At 53.9% G+C, this 19,914-nt stretch overlaps 1 protein-coding gene across 1 annotated transcript in view; it reads left to right on the forward strand.

The window, feature by feature from the left end:
- NIBAN2 (niban apoptosis regulator 2) overlaps positions 1 to 19,914 on the forward strand; it is a 51,353-nt gene that overhangs the window by 27,697 nt on the left and 3,742 nt on the right. The window contains exons 2-9 of the mRNA XM_084799380.1: positions 4,721 to 4,851; positions 8,513 to 8,641; positions 10,167 to 10,272; positions 11,496 to 11,663; positions 17,134 to 17,249; positions 18,020 to 18,124; positions 18,225 to 18,387; positions 19,470 to 19,657. Of these exons, the coding sequence (XP_084655506.1) occupies positions 4,721 to 4,851; positions 8,513 to 8,641; positions 10,167 to 10,272; positions 11,496 to 11,663; positions 17,134 to 17,249; positions 18,020 to 18,124; positions 18,225 to 18,387; positions 19,470 to 19,657 (1,106 nt within the window). The remainder of the gene's footprint in view (positions 1 to 4,720; positions 4,852 to 8,512; positions 8,642 to 10,166; positions 10,273 to 11,495; positions 11,664 to 17,133; positions 17,250 to 18,019; positions 18,125 to 18,224; positions 18,388 to 19,469; positions 19,658 to 19,914) is intronic.

Here is a 19,914-nt window from a genome sequence, read left to right on the forward strand (position 1 = left end):
GTATGCTGGCACAGCTCGGTGACGCCAGTACTAGGGAGGTAGAATTGTCTCAAGTCTCAGGTCAGCCTGGGCTACATAGTAAGTTCTAGGCCAACCTGGGCTACATGGTTAAACCTTCTTCACTCAAAGAAACAATTCAAATTCCTCCTCCCAAAATGTCTCTTCTCTTTCCTTCCAGGCTGTGTGCCTCTGAGCAACCTCAGGACCACATGGGCTGAGAGCCTCATGCTGAGATCTCAGTGGGTACATGCAGGGAGCACTGGGAATTCTGGGCTCAGAGTTAGAAATGGCTGGTTGGGGGGGGGTCTCTCTGGGCCACCCCTGACCTCCTTTGGAAGGTGCAGCCCTTGATGTATCCAGATGCATCAAGATTGACACAGAAAGGATGGATCCTCAGCCCAGCTCTGGACTTGCCAGCTGTCCTCAGGGTGACAGAGAACCAGGCAGGAACCCTAGGATGACCCACACGGGGCCCCATTTGCTTTTTGTTGACCCGCAGAGGAGTGGTCTTCCCTGAGCCTCCTCCCGTTATAACCCAGGGAAGTGGGAATTTATGTGTAACATGTTCCCCTGGGGCTGGCAGAAAAATCTGTGTGGTGGGGGCAGAGACAGGTAGCCTAGCGTCTGGGTGAAGTGGGCCCACATCTGAGGGGAATTTCTGGCAGAGTGGAGCAGAGATGCGACTCTCAGCTCAGGTTGGGGTGGTGGTAGGGGACCCTCAGTGCACACACGAGGACACATACACACATGCCCTGTTTCCTTAACTCCTGTTTTGTCTGATCTTTGGGTTTCTTTCTTTCTTTCTTTCTTTCTTTCTTTTTTTTTTAGGTCTTTATTGGATTTTTTTTCAAGCTATAAAAGTTGTTCCTGGTAATAAATAGTTCACCCCACCTTTTGCCTTCGTAGTTAACAAGCTAATCACTGTTATAATTAATTAGCAATTTTTGGGTTTTTTGGTGCCCTGGGCTGTACATACCGCACTCACTACCCATGTCCTGCCCTGTCTGGCCCTGTGACGGAGCTCTGTGATGCCTGCTTTCTCAACAAAGAACATGAGGATCTGAGAACTGGGCAGGCCCCGCGCCTCACTCTCCCCAGGAAGCTGGAGGGCGGGCCTATCAGTTTGCACTGTCCCCATTGCTCCTCAGGCAGCAGTGTCTAGGGCTGAGTCAGTCCACGAGGGTGGATGAAAATATGCAACCTGGGTGGGTGAGGCCAGCCCACACCCACAGACCGCCCCACCCATGCGTCTGTAGCATTGTATAAGCCTCCAGGTTCTGGGGGCCCAGGGTCCCTGAGGTTGGCCCTCTCTCATCAGGGCCACAGCCTGCCTCAGCACTGCCCTCTGAGGTTTCGTAGGCAGTGGTCAGAGCTTGTCTCCTATGTGATCTTGCGAGCCTCTCACTCTTTCTGATTCAGAGGCATCCTCGGGGTGGTGAGCCTTGGCCTCGGAAGCCCGGTGTCTCCAGAGACCTTGAAGAGATCGGAAGCTGATGTGGATAGGTGTTGGGGAGAGGTGTGCCCCAGGATCTAAGTGCTACCTGTAGATGCCCAGCCTGGATGCTGAGTCGTGGAATCCTGACAGCCCCCACCCCCACCCCGAGCTAGCTGCATGCAGCAGAGTGTCAAAACAGTAGCTATTGTTGCCTCCTGCTTGTGATCCCAATACTTAGGAGGGTGATGAAGCAGGAGGATTGCTATGAGCTCCAGGCCAGCCCGGAGTATAGTTAGATAACTATCTCTAAAGGGGTGCTAAGGGCCATTGATAGGGTTTAAGTGCCGGTTAGAACCCCATGGAGTGTTGCTGGCCTTTGGGGTCCCCTTTGCTCCTTAAAATCCCAGATTCTCGTCCCTTGTAAGTTGGGGGCACCTCCTTAGTACCCATCACACAGTAGTTCTGTTTTTCAGCTGACTGACGCATCTCTCCAGAGTGTGACTATAGTCTCCCTGCCAAGGCTCTTGCGTGACTCTGTCCACGACTGTCATCCTCTTCCAGTTAGCTCTTCCTGGGGTGCTAACTCATAGATTATCTTGTTTCCTGCCACTTGCCTGGCACTGCTCTTGGGTCCTGTTGCTGACACCCCCTTCCTCCACTCTCCCCCCCCCCCCAGCCATTCATGTCTTTGCTCAATAGCCATTTGGCCATTGGTGCCCGCCCTAGGTCCTTTTCCTCAGTTAAGCTCCAGCTGTGTGTGGCCCAATGAAGGGCAGCCAGCTCCCCCCCACCCCATCCCGCCCCATCCCATCCCGCCCCATGCCCTCCCCACCCCATGCCCTCCCACCCAACTCCAGCTGCTCCAGAACTGAAAGCGGATGTGTATCTCGAGGGTTCTGCCTCCCCACTTGTTGGTTGGTTCTGGAAGGTCAGCTTGCCAGGGGTTTGCCAGTTTGGGTCAAGTTCTCTATGGTGCCTGGGACGACAGTCACGGGCAGCAGGGGTCCTGGCTAACAGCCTTTGTCCTTGGGCTGCTTCCTCCTGAGCCTGGCCTGGCATCAGGCACACAGATTTGCCATTGTTGTGATAATGCTCCGTTTGAGGGAGGGTGTCCCTGTGTGTGTGTGTCCACACCCCCCACCACCACCTGGGTTGGACCTCAGAGCTGTGGCTGAAGTTCTGAGCTGTTACGTTGGCAGGACACTCATTGTTTGCCAAGAGTCAAGGCCAAACCCGGGCCAGGGACATGGGACCACTAAGCCTTCTGTCCCCTCATCTGGAGCATGGTGGCAGCACGTCCCCAGCCCTCACGAAGCTGTGCCCCACTCTGGGGTTAGCAGCGTGTCAATAGTAGCCTTGGGGGTGACAGTCCCATGGCCATCCCCCCACCCTGTCTTATTTCCCTGCTCTCTGAGGGGCTGTTGCTCTTCAGTGTTCACAAAGCAGGTGTTCTGGACAGATTCTCTCGCTCGTCGCCCTTTCCTTCGCCGCAAATCAGAATCTGGACAGACATGACCTCAATCCAGGGGAGGGCTGTGTGGCAGGCTGGCTTTGTGGAGTGGTGGGCGAGCAACCCTCAGAGCAGATGACCCCCTCTCCTGTGACTCCTGTCACTGAGGCAGAGTTAGGGGTACATGGCTGGGAGTGTGCTAATGTGGGGTGAGCCTGGGGTTCTCCCTGCCACCAGCTCCTGGCTGGCTCTTCAGGTTCCATCGCCCACTCTCTGTGTGACTTTGCGCCAATGACAGAGCCCCTCTGGGTCTCAATTTTCCTCCTCTCTAAAGTGGCCCTGATGTGGGGTCCTGCCTCACAGACCCATTGAGAGAATCGAATGAATTATTGTCCTAGGCCCCTGGCTCTAGGGACCTGGAGATGGACTGTGGGTGCCCAGAGGAAGGACCAGGCCTTTAGAACTTGTAATCTAAGATTGTCAGTGGTAGCAGAGTGGTCTGTCCTTGCTTCTAGCCCTCTCGGTGTGCAGGGGACCCTGAGGCCTAGGGACGGGAGCTTTACAAACTCCAGGCTGGGACTCTAGTTCCAACTTTTTAGGACCAGGAGGCTCCTCTTCTGAGGCCCCTCAGTGCCTCAATTTCCCCCATCTGTAAATAGGGACACCCAAACTGCCGAAGGCCACGGATTCACCCTTTCTGTCCTGAAGCTGCTTCAGCACCAGAGAGAAGCAAACAGTTAGAAGAGGCCAGCTGGGGCTGGAGAGATGGCTCAGTGGTTAAGAGCACTGCCTGCTCTTCCAAAGGACCCGGGTTCAATTCCCAGCACCCACATGGCAGCTCACAACTATCTGTAACTCCAAGATCTGACACTCTCATACTAAGGCACATTAAAATTAAATAATAATAAAAATATTAAAAAAAAAAAAAAAAGAGGCCAGCTGCTGCCTGTCAGCGCTGGGGCTGAGGCTCCACTGGTGAAGTGTGTCCCAGCGCAGGGATCTCAGGGTTTGGTGGTTACATGCCTGGAGGATCAGGAGTTCAAAGCCATCTTTTTCTAGGTAGAGAGTTAGAGGCCAACCTGGGCTACATGAGCTCTTGTCTCAAAAGAAGAAGAAGAAGAAGAAAAAAAAAAGGTTAACTTGGTAGATGAATTCAAGATATGTATTTGAATCATAAGTAAATTATTCAAATGTTTGAAAGTGAGGAGGCTTATCTGCACCCCGCCCCCACCCCCACACCGGGAGGCTCGAGTCTGTGGCCTCCCCACCTTTTCCTCACTAGTTTCTTCTCACCAGTAGAAACCAGTCTTGCTCAGAGACTGCGTTCAGCGTGCTAGACTACCTCTCTGTTTCTACCGTAGCCTGGCTTTTTTTCTGTCCTGGGTGGATTGTTGTGTGCTGGCCAGTCTGCCCACTGCACAGTTAGCTGATGCTTGCTCGCCTGCAGGGTGTTCTAGGTGTGAGCGAGGCATCGAAAGGTGCATGCAGCCACCTTAGAGGGCCTGGCCCCACTTACCACACACTTGTTCATCCAGGAAAAAAAGCAGTCTCTCTCACTTGGTGCTGGTTTGGTCACTGGTAAGGCTAAATCTCTTACCGGCCTGTTGGGTGTGGTTTTCCTTTTTCTGTGTGTGTGTGGCCACTGAACCAGCTTCCTGTCAGGAGTGGGTGGCCACTCATGGGCAGACAGCTCACGACCAAAGCCCTTGCCTAGCCTTCTTGAGGCCAAGGTGACCAGCCTCAGTTTGTGTGAACAGTTCTTCATGGGGACTTGGTAGACCTGTTCCCTAGGTGTCCTTGGTGACCTCACGCTCCAACGAATGCTTCCCTTTCAGAGAAAACTGAGAAGATCCTGAGAGAGTTCCTCCACTTCTATGAGGACCAATATGGCGTCTCCCTTTTCAACAGCATGCGTCATGAGATCGAGGGCACCGGGCCGCCACAGTCACAGCTGCTCTGGCGCAAGGTGAGAGGCACAGAGAGGGTCTAGCCTGGGCTCTGCCACCTCTTCTCCCATGGACCTTTGGCTTCTCTAGGCCTTTGTTTCCGTGCGTTACCAGGCTGGTCTCTAAAGGCCTTCATTGGTTGAAGGTAGCCTCCCCTCACTTGCTCCCCACCCCACCCCCACTGCCAGTGCAGCCCCTCCCCCACTGTCACACTGCAATTTCTCAGTCATCAGAGCTGCATGCTGCAGTCTTGACGTCTTAGGGTACTCACCTGTCAAGAGAGATGTGACAAAATCTGGTCCTGTTTCCTCCCCTCCAGAGTGGAAGTGGCATGGTCCCTGCCTTACAGATCCATGGACACTGTCCCAGGTCGCATGCTCTAGGCTGCCTCTCCTCAGGATGCTCTTGCGGATACTCCTGCTACTAGCATTGGGGTTGGGTTCGCTGAGGAAGCTGCCAGGCTCTAACCTGGGTAGTCTGGAATGGGAACCCTGTGGTAGGCCTGGAGGTGACAGGCAGGGCTGGGACGATGGCTGCTGAATTACTCAACTTGAGGCAGAGGCTTAGGTAAGTGGCTGGAATGGCCCCGTGCTTCCTGAAGGGACTCTTTGCTGATGACTCTGCCGGCTGCAGGGTCAGGTGCCCAGGCTGTGCGGTCCTCCACACAGTTCTGCAAGTGCGCAAGCTGACATGAGCGTGACACGAGCAACTGTCTACACAATAGGATGGGATCTGGGAAGATGACTGGCTGGATGCAGGCACCAGAGTCTCGGCTGGTCTGGGGAAGGCTCCTCCACTGATGCCCTGAGGGTTGGGAGGGGTTGGCGGTGAGAAGGGACAGAGGGAATCTGTACAAAATCCCAGGCTTAGCCCAGAGTTGCAGACAGCCGGCTCAGATTCCTAGCCCAGGACCCTTTCTCCTTGTCTGCAGCCTACTCTGGGAGGAGAGGAAGGTTGGGCTGTTTGGTCTCAGGTCTGGCAGGTGTGCCCCTGCACCTTGAGTGACAAGGACAGGGAAGCTTGAATTCAGCCCAGATGAGCAGGGCCTGAACTTCTTTTCCTATCTAGAGTGACAGGTCACAGGGCGAGTCCAGCGTGGTGACACAAGCCTGTAATCCGAGTGTTTGGGAAGCTGAGGTATAGGCCAGCCTGGGCTACACAGAGAGCACCAGGCCACGGAGGGCTATATCCTAGGACCCTGTCTCAAAGCAAGAACAGAAAAGAAACAAAAACAAAAGGTTCAGGCAGCCCAGTTCCCAAGAGCCCAGGGCTGTGGGAGCTGGTGCTGTGGTAAGCGTTTTCTCTGTGTCTGGCTTCTCGTGCTCACAGGGCTGGGCTCATTCCAGCACACAGGACATGTAGCCAGAGGAGCGACCTGAAGTTGCTCACGGACTCTGAAAGCCTGGGGCTTTCTCTGATGGCTCATGACCCTGCCTGCCATGTGGAGTCATGACAGTCATAGGCAAATAGCATTAGTCACCAGAACGATCGCAATTGTTTTCTAAAGAGACAGTCATAGCCCTAATAAGAACAAATGGGTCTGGGTGAGGTGTCGGGCCTGTGACTTCAGCACTCCAGGCAGAGGCAGGAACAGCAGGGGTTTAAGGCCAGCTTGGGGCATATACATAAAGTAGGACTCGTGTCTTACCTCCCACCCCAGCAAGCAAAGTAATCAGTAGTGGTTTTGTGATGGACAGGTCCTGTCCGTCTCACACCCGACCCCTGCTCTGAGGGTCATCAGGCACAAAGAGTCTAGGGAGTCACTTCTTTAGCTCTGTGATGGGTGACAAGGCTGGCTCTGATTCATCAGGTCAGAAATATTTTGTACTTCCTGCAGGCCCTTCCACTCAAACCATGACTCTGCCATTTGAAAACAAAAAACAAAAAAACCTAATTTTCCCCTTTTGAGATAGGGTCTTGTTGTGCGTGGTGGCATACACCCTGTACTCAATCCCAGCATTCAGGGAGGCAGAGACAGGTGGATCTCTGTGAGTTCAAGGCCAGCCTGGTCTACAAAGTGAGCTTAGGACAGCCAAGGCTACAAAGAGAAACCCTGTCTTGAAAACAAAACCAAAACCCAAACCAACCAACCAAAAACAGAACAATAACAACAACAACAAAACCCCCAAAACAACAAGATAGGTCTTATGTAGCCCAGGCTAACCTCAGATTCCATCTGTAGTCGAGGATGGCCTTGAGTTTTTGGTCCCCTGCCTTTACCTCCCTCCTGAATCCGGGATTACAGCCTTGCTTGTAATAGTTCAGCTTACTTTGGGAAAAAAATCTTAAAAATAAAACCTAACGTAGCATCCAGGCAGCCCCCAGGATCTGGGGGTGTGCTTGGCAGTGGGGTGCAGAGCCTGGCTCTACACAGCCACCCACTGGGGCTTTCCTAATCCCAGGGCCTTCAGGGACCAGAGGGGCTGGGTCTTCCCAGGGTGTTAGGAAAACCCTGGCTGTTCTTTCTAGAAAAGACAGATTGCAGGGCTGGGTTTCAGAAGTCTAAATATAGACCACCAAGTGGGCGCCTTCTGACACCAGCAAAGCCCACAGTGGGGGAGGAGCACAGACCCATTTTTTTCCTGTAAATATTTTCTTCTAGAGAGGAAACAGGCCTAGGGTCCTATTGTTTGAGCACAATGGGCTCTCCTTTTAAGAGAGTAGCTTTCCCCTGAGGAGCAGCAGTGGGGAGCTGGGGAAAGGAGCCAGGGAAGACCACAGAAGGAAGGGCACGATGCGCAGACCCCAGATGCCTGAGGGTTTGGGCACAAAGTCAGAATTTCTCCCATCAGTACATGTTAGACTTGGTTCATTTTGTAACTGTTGTCATGTTTATCACAGAATAAACAGAACTTGCTCAGAAATGGAGATCCCTAGATTCTCCTGGGCCCCACAGTCCATTGCAGCTTCTGTACGTCCCTTCCAGAAGCTTCTGTGATCTCTGTAGCTGCAGCTTGGGCTCCCACCCTCGGTGTGAAGACATCCCACCTCCAGTGTTCAAATCAATCCGAGAGAGAGAGAGAGAGAGAGAGAGAGAGAGAGAGAGAGAGAGAGTGTGTGTGTGTGTGTGTGTGTGTGTGTGTGTGTCCTGTGCCTGTGCTCTGGCACATTCCTGACGTGGCCACCATCTCCTGCGTGATCTGAATATGCTGCCTGCCTAGTGTCAGCTGCAGTGCCCATTTTACAGATGAGGACACTAGCACCTTTGTGGGGTTATATAGGAACGTCTGAGTGTGGTCACGCAGGTCACCTCTCCGCCTGGATGCCTGTCCACCGTCTCTCCCCACCCAGACTCAGGGATGCCACCGGGCCTGCTGGCCACACTGGAGAGCTCTGGTTACAAGTTCAAGTCTTCATTGCGCTGAGGGGAAACTGAGGCCCAGAGTTGGGTGGGCAGAGGCTTGCCTTGGCACCAGGACCTTCCAGGTTTGGCCTGTGGGTGTGTCCTCCAGCTGGGTGAATGGTGCGCTCTCAAGTAGCAGTGGCAGGAAGCTAGAGGAAACAGGCTGCTCCCCAGGTGTGTGTGTGTGTGTGTGTGTGTGTGTGTGTGTGTGTGTGTGTGTGTGTGTGCTGAGTGAGGAGTTATAATGCAGGCACTGATGGCTGTGGTCCCACCTTGTAGGGACCTCCCCTGTTCCTTCCCGGGCAGGGGCCTCATGCCTTCCTTCCTGCTGTTCGCAGGTGCCCCTGGATGAACGCATCATCTTCTCTGGGAACCTGTTCCAGTACCAGGAAGACAATAAGAAGTGGAGAAACCGCTTCAGCCTGGTGCCCCACAACTATGGGCTGGTGCTGTACGAGAACAAAGTGGTGAGTGCACGGGGCGCGCTCCAGTGAGCAGGCTGCTCTCCTCTATGCTCCCGGCAGCCAGCCACCTCCCCCCACACACTTACCTAGTTCTTGCTCTCTGACCCCCATTCCAAAATCTGAGGCAGCAGACCCCGTGCTGTCCCCTTTATGCCTGACAGCTAGTGTTATATTAAAAACAGAGGTATCACGCAACAGATCTGATGTGAAGAGATTTATTTGGAGGAAGCAAAGGGAAGAGGGGTTAGGGCCCGAGTGGGCTATGAGGGTAGAGAGAGAGACAGAGACAGAGAGACATAGGGGCGGGGGGCGGCGCCCCAGACACACAGGGAGGGAGGGAGAAACCTAGAGGGCAGAGAGAGAGAGAGAGAGAAGTGATGGGCCTGTCCTTTATATCTGGCAGCAGCAGGTGATGCTGTCAGAGGTTGCTAAGCAACCTAGAGGCAGGCTGCTAGCTGGGCTGCCTATAAGCTAACACCTAGTATCTCTCCATGGAATTTCCAGGGCCAAAGTAAAATTTGAGCCTTCTCTGCTTCTTCAAATCGGCTTGGTCTTGGGGCTCGCTCTCTCTCAATGCCATTTCATCCTGTGTCCACTTCATAAGCCCTTCCTGAAGTCACTCTCAAGTCCCATCCGATCCCTCCATCACTGCAGAGCCTGCCCTCTGCTTGCCTCAGCCTCCCTCCTGGCTAGCCTTCCTGCCTCTCCAAAACGCCCTTCCATGCTTATTCCTCAGCATTCGCAGCAGCCGTTTGCCGGCCCGGCCCTGCGTGCCCCTCTCTATATGGGGGTCCTGATACCCCTTCCCCAATCCTCCTTGCCCTGGTGCAGGTCTGAGAAGGATGGGGACTGATTTTGTCTTTTTCTTTGCTTCCGGCCTTTAGAGGAAATCCCACCTGATTATGTTACAGACTTATTTCCAGCAGTGAGTCTGCCTGCCCCCTAGTGGGCAGAGTTCCCTTCCCTTTTCTGTAAGGATAGCTAATTCTCCTGAGAGACACTGTGACCGCTTAGAACCTAGACATTTGGGGTGAGCAGTCCAAGGTAATGGTCAAAGGCCTTGGGTTCTGGGGACAGCAACATCTACTTCCTGTCCGTGTGACTTGGAGTTGAGACACCTCGTATTGTGAGCATCCTGTGAGATGAAGCCTGCAGTCTCCCCAGCACAGTGTCACTGGTTGCAGAGGTATCAGCTGCCCTAGCCAAGCTCCTCAGACACTAGGCATCGCACTAAACATTTCATGTGGGATGTGTCTTGAGGTTGAGGTCCCAGCGATGGGTCTCCGTCACCACACCACTCTGTCTCCAGTCAGTACGACAGTCAGTCTCCATCGTGGGGACTAAGTCCTGTCCCTGGGGGCGTGCGAGACGGGCTGCATCCCAGCCCCACCTGTCACTCCGATGCCTCTAGCTCTCCCCTCCCCCACCTTGGACAAGTAGCCAAGTGCTCCCTGGAGCCAGCTGGAGATGGGGTTTGTGCTGGGCCGCATTCTGAGGCTTGAGGCGGCGTTTCTCTTGCTCTCTTCAGGCCTATGAGCGCCAGATACCACCCCGAGCCATCATCAACAGTGCCGGCTACAAAGTTCTCACCTCTGTCGACCAGTATCTGGAGCTTGTTGGCAATTCCCTCCCAGGTAAAGGACCAGTGGTTCGCAGCCATACTGCCCTACACGGGCCTAAGGAATGGCCAGGGAAGGGGGTCACCCTGAGCCCATTGCTTGGGGCCCATTCTGCAGGGTGGCCAGCGGGGCCTGGAATATCAATAGATCTTGTGAACAACCAGAGCCCTCAGAGGGGAGAGGCTCCTGAGGCTTGCAAGTCGAGATTGCCCAGGTTGTCCCTATCCATATAGAGTCTGGTCCCTCAGCCAGGCCCTGCAAGTGCCAAAGCCAGATGCAGCAGTGTTACATGGTGGACGCTCTTCCCCTCTCCCCGGGACCATGGTTGTCTCTGGGGTAAAGATGATGGTGACCCTAAGTATGGCTGCCGAGGGTTTCTGAGACGTTATCTTATAAACCTCTCCGATCCGAGCTGTGGGGTGGTGTACGCACTTGGGAGGCAGAGGCAGGCGGATCTCTGTGAGTTCGAGGCCAGCCTGGTCTACAGAGTTAGTCCAGGACAACCAAGGCTACACAGAGAAGCCCTGTCTCGAAAAAACAAAAACAAAAAAAGCACCCTCCCCGTTCTACTCAGCCCCCTGAGGCTTGCAGAGTCTTACATGGTCCCCACCTGGGACATGCAACTGAAGCCAGCTTGGTGGTAGGTGTTGGGTGGAATCCATCTTCCCGGACTCCAGGAGTGAGTCTCAGTCCTTTTAAGCCCCGCCCCCTGTGACGTCATGGTCCTCAGCATCAATTGAACCCTGGCGCTGAGAGGGGCCGTGGGCCTGGGGGTGTGCTAGCCCAGCCACCCAGAGCTGGCCAGCAGACAACATATTATTGACCACAGTGTTGAGCCCAGGACCGGTTATCTTGCTGGATCTAATATATCCACGAGAGCCAAAGAGATAGAGAAAAATACCTTTTTACTTATTTTGTTTGCCCACATGCCCTTTTCCTTCCCCGGATATTTAAACCACCAGTTTGGCCTCTGCTGTTGAAATTTGAAGAGAAACTCAAGACTGTAATGAACTAGAGGCCTGACCCTGTCACAGTGCCTTACACACAAGCAAGGTGGATGTGACCTATTTCCAGTTCTAGGAAAAGGGTCTGCACCGATGCCAAGGTTTCACAGTCACTGTAGCTGGGCCATGGAGTCAAAATGAAGGCCAGCTGCTTCCTTGCTGATGCGAGGACGTCCCGGCTCAGGACAGCCTTCTCTGGACCTGAGCCTAGACCTCACAGCTATGTCTCTACAGGGACCACTTCGAAATCAGGCTCCGCCCCCATCCTTAAGTGCCCTACGCAGTTCCCGCTCATTCTGTGGCATCCTTATGCCCGTCACTACTACTTCTGCATGATGACGGAAGCTGAGCAGGACAAGTGGCAGGCGGTACTTCAGGATTGCGTCCGGCACTGCAACAACGGTGAGTCGCCAGCAGGCGGCAGTACTTACCCACGTGCTCAGTGGCGTCACCCAGTGGTTGCATGTGGTATGGCTACCCTGCTCTATGATCTGCTCTCCTTCCCCCTTTGATTATCACTCTTACTCTTCTTCCTTGATGAAAATACTTCTGTGTTGCCAGGGAAACGTTACAAAATTGTTCTCAGAAGGCTGTGGTTGTTGAGCCCATGGCCCCCAGGTCCCAAAATCATCTTGATTTTGCCACTTTCTAGGAACTGATGTTCAGAAATTTATAGTAGTTAGTGTTGCTGCTGTCACAAAAGCAACTTCAAGTAAAAAGAGGTTTATTTTTGTCTCCCATTTCAAGGGTACTGTGGCAGGGAGGGCGTGGGGGCAGGAGTGTGAGGCAGCGGCTCACACTGTCAGCAAGGGAGGGCGAGGAGGCTGCCGCCAGCTCCTTTCTCCTTTTTATTCAGTCTGGCAGCTCAGCCCAGAGTTAGTGCCACCCGTGTTTAGGGTGACTCTTCCACCCGAGTTAACTCAATCTAGAATCACCCTCACAGATATGCCCAGAGGTTCGTTTCCACCGTGATTCTAAGCCCTGTCAGGTTGACAGTCAGGATTAACTTTCATAGAGACTGACTTCCCCCTTCAGTTCTATGTAAAATGGCAATAAGTATCCCTTGTGTATTTTGGGGTACTGTGGGGTTCCGAGCAGGAGTCTACTTTGTGCTTAGACAAGACTTTTTTTTCATAGCTGGGTATAACGGTTTCCAGAGGATCCCTCTGGATTCCAGGTCAGCCTGGGCTACATAGTGATTCTAGGATAGCCTGGGCTACAGTGGGATCCTGTCACACTACACACCAAAATATTTTCTATGATATAATTTCCTTCCTTACACATGGTGATCTAGAAAGAGACCTCCCTCCCTCCCTCCCTCCCTCCTTCCCTCCCTCATTTGTAAACTCATCCTCTTAGTCTTTGGCTGACTCATGTAGCCCGCTAACATTTATGGCATCTATTCTGAGTCTATAAAAGGGGAGCAAGGAGTGTACCCAGCCCGCACGCTGCCAGCTGTGTGATGGAGAGACAGATGTGGCACAGATGAGCTACCAGGGAGGGTGGTGTTCTTCGTTCTGGGTGCTGGCTGGGAGCCTGTGCATGTGTTGGGGGAGGTGCTGCCCTGTGGCTAGGGAGGAGGTGATGGGCAGGCTCCACTGTGGATAGGCCTGCAGGCTGGGGAAGTGTTCCCTGTAAGAGGCTGTGGCCCCCATAAAGGACGGCTCAGAATGAGGACAAGTAGTGTGTGTGTGTGTGTGTGTGTGTGTGTGTGTGTGTGTGTGTGTGTCTCAGGCCAGGTCTGCAAGGGCCTTATAGGATTCTGAGGAATTACAAAAGATTGTCCTCTTTTTGCCCTGACCTAGTGATGTGGTCCCAGAGGCAGAGGGAGGCCCAAAGCAACACTCACCCACCTTCTCAGGCGCCGCCCCACCTGGTGATGAGGGCACCTGAGCTGAACCCAGCTCACCCCACCTCTTGAGAGAGGCCTCCACCCCTCCTGGAATCTGTGGGATGGGAGGAGACTAGGTCTTCAGCCAGGCCAAGCCCTGACACCTGGGCGGGGCCCTGCCCTGCTGCCGACAAAGGCCTCCTGTTCCCAGGTCCCTGGGGCTGTGGCTCTGGCTCAGGATCTGGCTGCCTCGCCTGAGACACCCTCCTTCCTTGTTCATTGCTGGCCCGTGAGCTCTCTGCAGGTTCCCAAGGCTGCTGGCTTACCTACTATGACAGAGCAGAGGCCACTGGGGTTGGGAGGGAGGAGAGCGGTGAGGCCTGGGCTAAGTGGGAGTAAAGTCACAGGTCAGGTCCCTGGTGTGTATCACAGTAGGGACTGTGAAATGGAGGCACGAGCTGGTTCAGACAGAGCTGCGAGCCTCGCTCTGACACACAGCAAGCATTCAGCTGGAAGGTCATGTGTGCTGGGATGACAGGAAGTCCCACCCCCGCAGGAGCTGAGGAGGCTGGTTCCAGACAGGGCTCTTCCCTCCACCCCAGGACTGTGAGAAAGCTCTCTGCTTCCTCCCTTGTTGAGGCTGGGCCTGGAATTTGTGGAGCCTGGAATTGCTCACTCCTGGCCCTGCCAGGAAGTGGGGGTGGAAGGGTGGGGGAAGGAGGCCAAGCTGGGTGGCTGCCAGTCTGGCTAGGGCCCCCTTCACATGCTGCCGCGCATTCCTGGAGCAGTGGGGGGTGTCAGAAGGCAGCCAGGGCACTGAAGGCCTGGTGGCCGGGTCCTGCTCAGTCCTTGGGTTTGACTAGACTAAAGAGGTCCTGGGTTCCAGTCCCATGTAACCATGCCCCTAGCCTAGTTCTCAAGTCAGTGGCTTTGCCCATCCCGTCCCTGGTTTCTTTTGAGACAGTCCTGATAGTCCGTGCTGGCCTTGAGCTTGCTGTGTTCCTCCTGCCTTGACCGTGCTGGCGTGATGGATGTATGTCACCATGCACACATGGCACATGCAACAAACACGGCTGGAACCTGCATTCCTTTGAAGCTAAGACCAGCCTCCTCCCCACCTCCTTTGAGGGTTGAAATGGGCTGATATATATGAAGGCTCAGCCCAGGACTCACACAACAACTTTTCTTCTAGTTCTGGGGGGTAGAGGACCGGGTTGGTGAGGGCAGCAGGGAGCAGGGTGTTCCTTTGCTGAGCTCATCATCATCATCATCATCATATTATTATTATTATTATTATTATTATTATTATTATTATTAATTATTATATTTTTTGAGACAGAGGCTTGCCCAGGCTGGCCCCAAACTCCAAGGCTCAACATGATCATTCTGCCTCAGACTTCTGTAAGTTTAAGGCCTGAGTACATAGTGAGACCACTTCCAACAAACAAACAAACACACACAGTCCCCTTCTGTCTGGGTGAGGTATGATGGCTCCGATTTGAGCAAAAGAGTGAGTTCCAGGCCATTCTGGGCTGGACAGACAGACAGACAAACCAGGACAGGGAGGTAGCTCAGTGAATGAAGTACTTTTATCCTGAGGCCTTGAGTTTGGGGTCCTAAGACCCACATCAAAGTCTGTGTAGCAGTAGGCGTCTCTGCCAAGCGCTAGAGGGGACCTGGAAGCCAGGTGCTCGCTGGCCAGCCAGCGCAGCTGAAATGTACTCCGGCTTCAGTGAGGGACTCTTATCTCAAAGAGTAAGAAGGCAGCGCTGAGACAGTTCCGCGGTTAGAGCACTGGCTGCCTTCCAGAGGACCTGGGTTCAGTTCCCAGTACACACAAGTGGCTCGCATCGAGTTTCAGAGGATCCTAAGCTGCCTTTTAGACTCCTCAGACACCTGGTACACAGACATACATGCAGGCAAAATGCCCATGCACATAAAATAGAATAAAATTAAGAAAGATGGAGATCAATAGAGGACACTTCACCTTGATCTTTGACCTTGAAGACAAACACACACACACACACACACACACACACACACACATACACACATACACACACACACACAGCCAGGCAGTGGTCACACACACACACACCTGTAATCCCGGCACTCGGGAGGCAGAGCCAGGCAGATCTCTGTGAGTTTGAGGCCAGCCTGGTCTACAGAGGGAGTTTCAGGACAGCCAAGGCTACACCCTGTCTGGAGAAACCAAAATAAAAAGAAAGAAAGACATTTCCCTTTCTCATGAAGATGCTAGTCGAACTAGATGTGAGCTCACCTCACTTCTCAGTTACAGTATATTTTGGACCATAAGATGCACCCAGTTTTTAGAGCAGTAAACCAAGAAAAACAGTAAAACCAGCAATCGAACCATAAGGCACACCCTAATCCCCTCCCTCCTCCACTTCTGGGGGGGGGGGAAGTGCGTCTTATGGTCCAAAAAATATGGCAGGCTTTGCTATTGGGAGAGAGAAGTTCTAAATACAGCCCTATTCTGAGGTGCCTTGCCAGGTGAACACAGCGCTCACTGTCAGCCAGGCTCACAGGCAGGGTGACTGCACTCCTGTGGAGGATGGTGTGGCTGCATGTGCAGACTGGAGAAGGTCCTTAGCGGGAGACGCCCTCTTCCTACCGGGGACACCGCTGCCCTGCACGCTTGCTCGCCATGCACGGAAGAGAAATTCCTAGCTCCGGGAGAGGCTGCGATTGGTGTATTGCCAGATTTCCCAGACAGAACCTGAGCTCTAGAAGAGTGTGTCCTGAGAGCCTGACTGGGGGCTCCTCCTACACGCCCCTGACACCCTGTTCTGCCCCCAGCCTGGCCCTGGGTTCCGGGAATGCAGAGATGGGCACTGTTGGCTTGAGCTTCATGGCCCCATGGCAGAACATCCCCTGGCTCCGACAGGCAGTGATCCCTGTGGGAGGCTGGCTGTGGCGAGGGACTTTTGTCTGTGGGGTGACTCAGCCTGTTGTCACTGCAGTGGGCGCTGGGGTTTGTGATGCACAAATTGCTGTTTCCCCTTCTTGGGTTCCAGGGACACTGTGGTCAGAGGCATGTGGCTAGGTTTGGTAAGTTAGCCATGCTCTCTCCCTACTCAGATTTGGCCACTTCCTGCCTCTTGTTTCCTCAGCATAAGCTCACCTGCCCTGCAACACAGGGCCCCATCACCACCATCACCACCGTCACCAGCAGCAGCAACAGCAATACAGAATAGTATTTCTTTCCTACTTGTTAGCAGCAGTCACACCCTCATTTGACCCTCCCCTCCTCCTCCTTTCCCACCCCAGGGACTGGACTAGGGGCCTCTACCACTGGGCTGCAGCCTCAGCCAAGTTTTAGCACCTGTACTTAGCACCGAGGCAGCACCCAGACAAGGCAGGCCCAGGGCCCAGGGTGTTGCAGGAAAGGCTCGGAGCTTCTGATAGAAAGTGTCCTTCAGTGGCTGGGCATGTGGCTCCGGGGTAGAGTGCTTGCCTGACATACTTAGGACCCTGGTGCCACTCACCTGGACTTCCTGTGGCTCACTGTAGGTACATGGTAGCCCCTAGTACATGTAGGAGGCCAGGCGAGGGACATTGTTTCCATAAGAGGAAACTGAGGCTCTCTCGGTGATATAAAGCAAGGCCCAACAAGCAGCTCATGGATCAAGGTCAGCCCCTGGCCTATTTTTGCAGCAAGGGGTAATTGAGAAAGACCAGCTCTGCTGTTTGCAGGCTGGGATGCTAGGTCCTGCACTGGGACAGAGGTTGTCTGGCCTGTACAGCTGGAAATATTTACTGTCTGTCATGCCATGGGCACGTCACAGGACACTAATGGAGCCATATGTGGGGGATCAGGGCTGGTGGTGGTACAGAGGTTGCAGGTGATTTGGAGGGGCAGCACAGGATTGCTGGGCTACTGCAGCGCGAGTCACAGCTGCCTTCCCTGCCGTGTGTGACCTAGATGGGGTGAGTGCATGCGCTGGTTGGTGGTCTTGGCAGAGGTCCTTTGCTGACCACCTGTGTCCTTCCTTCCTCTCCGCCCTCTGGCCTGGGCAGGGATCCCTGAGAACTCAAAGGTGGAGGGCCCTGCATTCACAGACGCCATCCGCATGTACCGACAGTCGAAGGAGCAGTACGGCACCTGGGAAATGCTGTGTGGCAACGAGGTGCAGGTGAGGTCGGAAGGGCTGCTTGGGGGGGGGCCCTAGTGTGTAAGGCTGCAATAGGAGTCGGGTTCTGGGGTGCGACAGGTTTGGGAAGAGATGGCAAGAGCAGAATTGGGTGAGAACCCCTGTTTATAGCCAGTCTTTGCCATTTCATGGGTTCTTCTTTTTCCCAGCCTTTGGGAGAGAGGAAATAGGAAAATCCCTGAATCTGATTTCTTTGTTTTTGTGTCTTCACACAATCACAGAAACTATCTGCAGGTGGCAAAACCATGCCTCTTCCAGTGCACAAGGCAGATCATAGTCAGATGCTGCTAAGCAGCCCCATGTCCCCACACCTGGGACTAAACAAAAACATGGTCTTACGTCTGTGGTTTTTAAAAAGAAACCAAAATTACAAAACTCTCACTACACCCGCCAATCTGTCCACGCGTGTCTGTGGGTGCTGGGGGTGGGGGCATGGCCAGGGCAGCCATGAACAAAACGGCTATAGCCCCTTTCTTCAGGAGCCCTGCTGTACAGGAGACAGATACCACAGACACACATTTGTGTGTGTGTGGGAGACCTGCAGAGGCCTTGAGCTGTAACACTGGAATTCGGGGATGCTGATGGTGCCCAGGCAGATAAGTCTGACACCTATAGGGCGTGCTTGGGAGCTGGCTCTGTTGAGGTGTGGAGGAGGCCCAGAGGAGAGGCCTTGAGTGGCTGGAGACAAGCAGAGAGTCAAGTCAGGTAGAGAGGGGCTGAGCCCTGCCCCGTGTCTTGCCACTTGGTCCTAGATCCTAAGCAACCTGGTGATGGAGGAGCTGGTCCCAGCACTGAAGGCAGAGCTTGGCCCACGGCTGAAGGGAAAGCCGCAGGAGCGGCAGCGACAGTGGATCCTGGTGTGTGGACCGGGGACCCCTGGCAGGGATGTGGGGCTGAGGGGGAACAGCTGGCACTCTGCCCTCAGCCCTGGTGTTGACACCTCTACTGTACCCATAGATCTCGGATGCTGTGTACCGCCTGGTGTTTGAGCAGGCCAAGGCGCACTTCGAGGAGGTGCTGTCTAAGCTGCAGATGGCCCGGCCGGCCATGGAGGCTGTCATTCGCACTGACATGGACCAGATCATCACCTCCAAGGAGCACTTGGCCAGCAAGATCCGAGGTAGGTGGGCCAGAAGCCACTGTGCACGGGGCCGGGCCAGCTTCTCTGTAGTGTGATCTTTCACTTGCTTTTGGTTCTGCTGAAAAAATCAATCAGATCCAGGTCCCCGTGACGCCTGCAAACTGTAGGTTTTATTCCTGCAAATCTAGATTTGATTCTGGCGGTGCTGGGAATCGAACCTGGGGCTTTAGCCAGACTTGACAAGCACTCCGTCACTGAGCTTCGGCGTTAGTCTCTTTTTACTGTTTGAGACAAAGTATTATGTTACCCAGGCTAGACTTGAGTTTGGGGTCCTTCTGCCTTAGCTTAGGATGACAAGATTTTGATACTAGGCTCAGATTTTGGAAGTGGAGATTTTTGTCTTAGAGATTTAAACCTCTGTCCATCCTTGGCCAACTCAGGTCTGGTGACATGTCCTCCTGGTGGACTGTCCTAGCCTCTCCAGATTGTACATCCCCTTTCACCATCCGCTGTGTGTCCCTTTGACACACACTACTACCGGCCGTGGCTTCCTGCGGGTGACTGTGGATCAGCCGCATTTGCTGGGAGGTTAGCGGGGTCCCGAGAGCTGACATTTATTGTGTGTAGTAAGTATCTCGTAGAGGTGGGGTACAGAACACCCCCTGGGCGAAGATGCTGTGGTTGGAATGTTCTGAAGAGCTGGCCAGAAAGAGCCAGGGTAGGGGTCAGCTTCCACAGAGCTCACTGGATCCACTGAGGCCCCTTTGTTGCAAATTTTTTTCCGTCTCTTTCATTTTTCCTTCCTTCCTATCCTTCCTCCCTCCCCTTCCTTCCTTTTCTTATGAGGCATTTCCCAGGCCAGTCTCAAACTTGTAACAGAGGATGGCGCTAAGCTTTGGGTTCTCCTGCCTCCACCTCTGCGGTGCTGGCTGGCAGATGTATTTCTTCCACTTCGATTTGTTGTCTTTATTGATTTCCTCTCCAAGGTCAGTGAGCTGGCTCATGTCACTAGCAGCTTCTTGGGCGTCCAGGATGGGAACGTGCGTGGGCTGGGCTGGTGAGCTGGGTGAACTGTGCCCCAGGCACCACCCACCAGCAAAATTCTCCCCCTCCCCATACAGCCTTCATCCTCCCCAAGGCAGAGGTGTGCGTGAGGAACCACGTCCAGCCCTACATCCCCTCTATCCTGGAGGCCCTGATGGTGCCCACTAGCCAGGGCTTCACTGAGGTGCGGGATGTCTTCTTCAAAGAGGTCACCGACATGAATCTGAACGTGATCAACGAGGGAGGCATTGACAAGCTGGGCGAGGTGAGACCTGGGCACGGGTCTGGTGTCCCCCAGAGCTTCTGCTATGTGTCTCAGGGTGGGCTGCCCTTTTTCAGCATCGACAGAGACCTGAGGCAAAGCCACAGGACAAAGCTGTCCTGTCCAACAGGGGCCTGGCGGCTAGAGGAAAGAGTGGATAGTTTTGCTGTGTACCAGCAGCCTTTAGTATAAAGCAAGATGGTTGCTAAAGTGAGGGAGGCAGGGTAGGCACGCTTCAGGTGTGATCTGAGGCATTTACA

This window comes from Acomys minous, assembly GCF_964271855.1.
Source record: "Acomys minous genome assembly, chromosome: 10".
NCBI classification, from domain to species: domain Eukaryota; kingdom Metazoa; phylum Chordata; class Mammalia; order Rodentia; family Muridae; genus Acomys; species Acomys minous.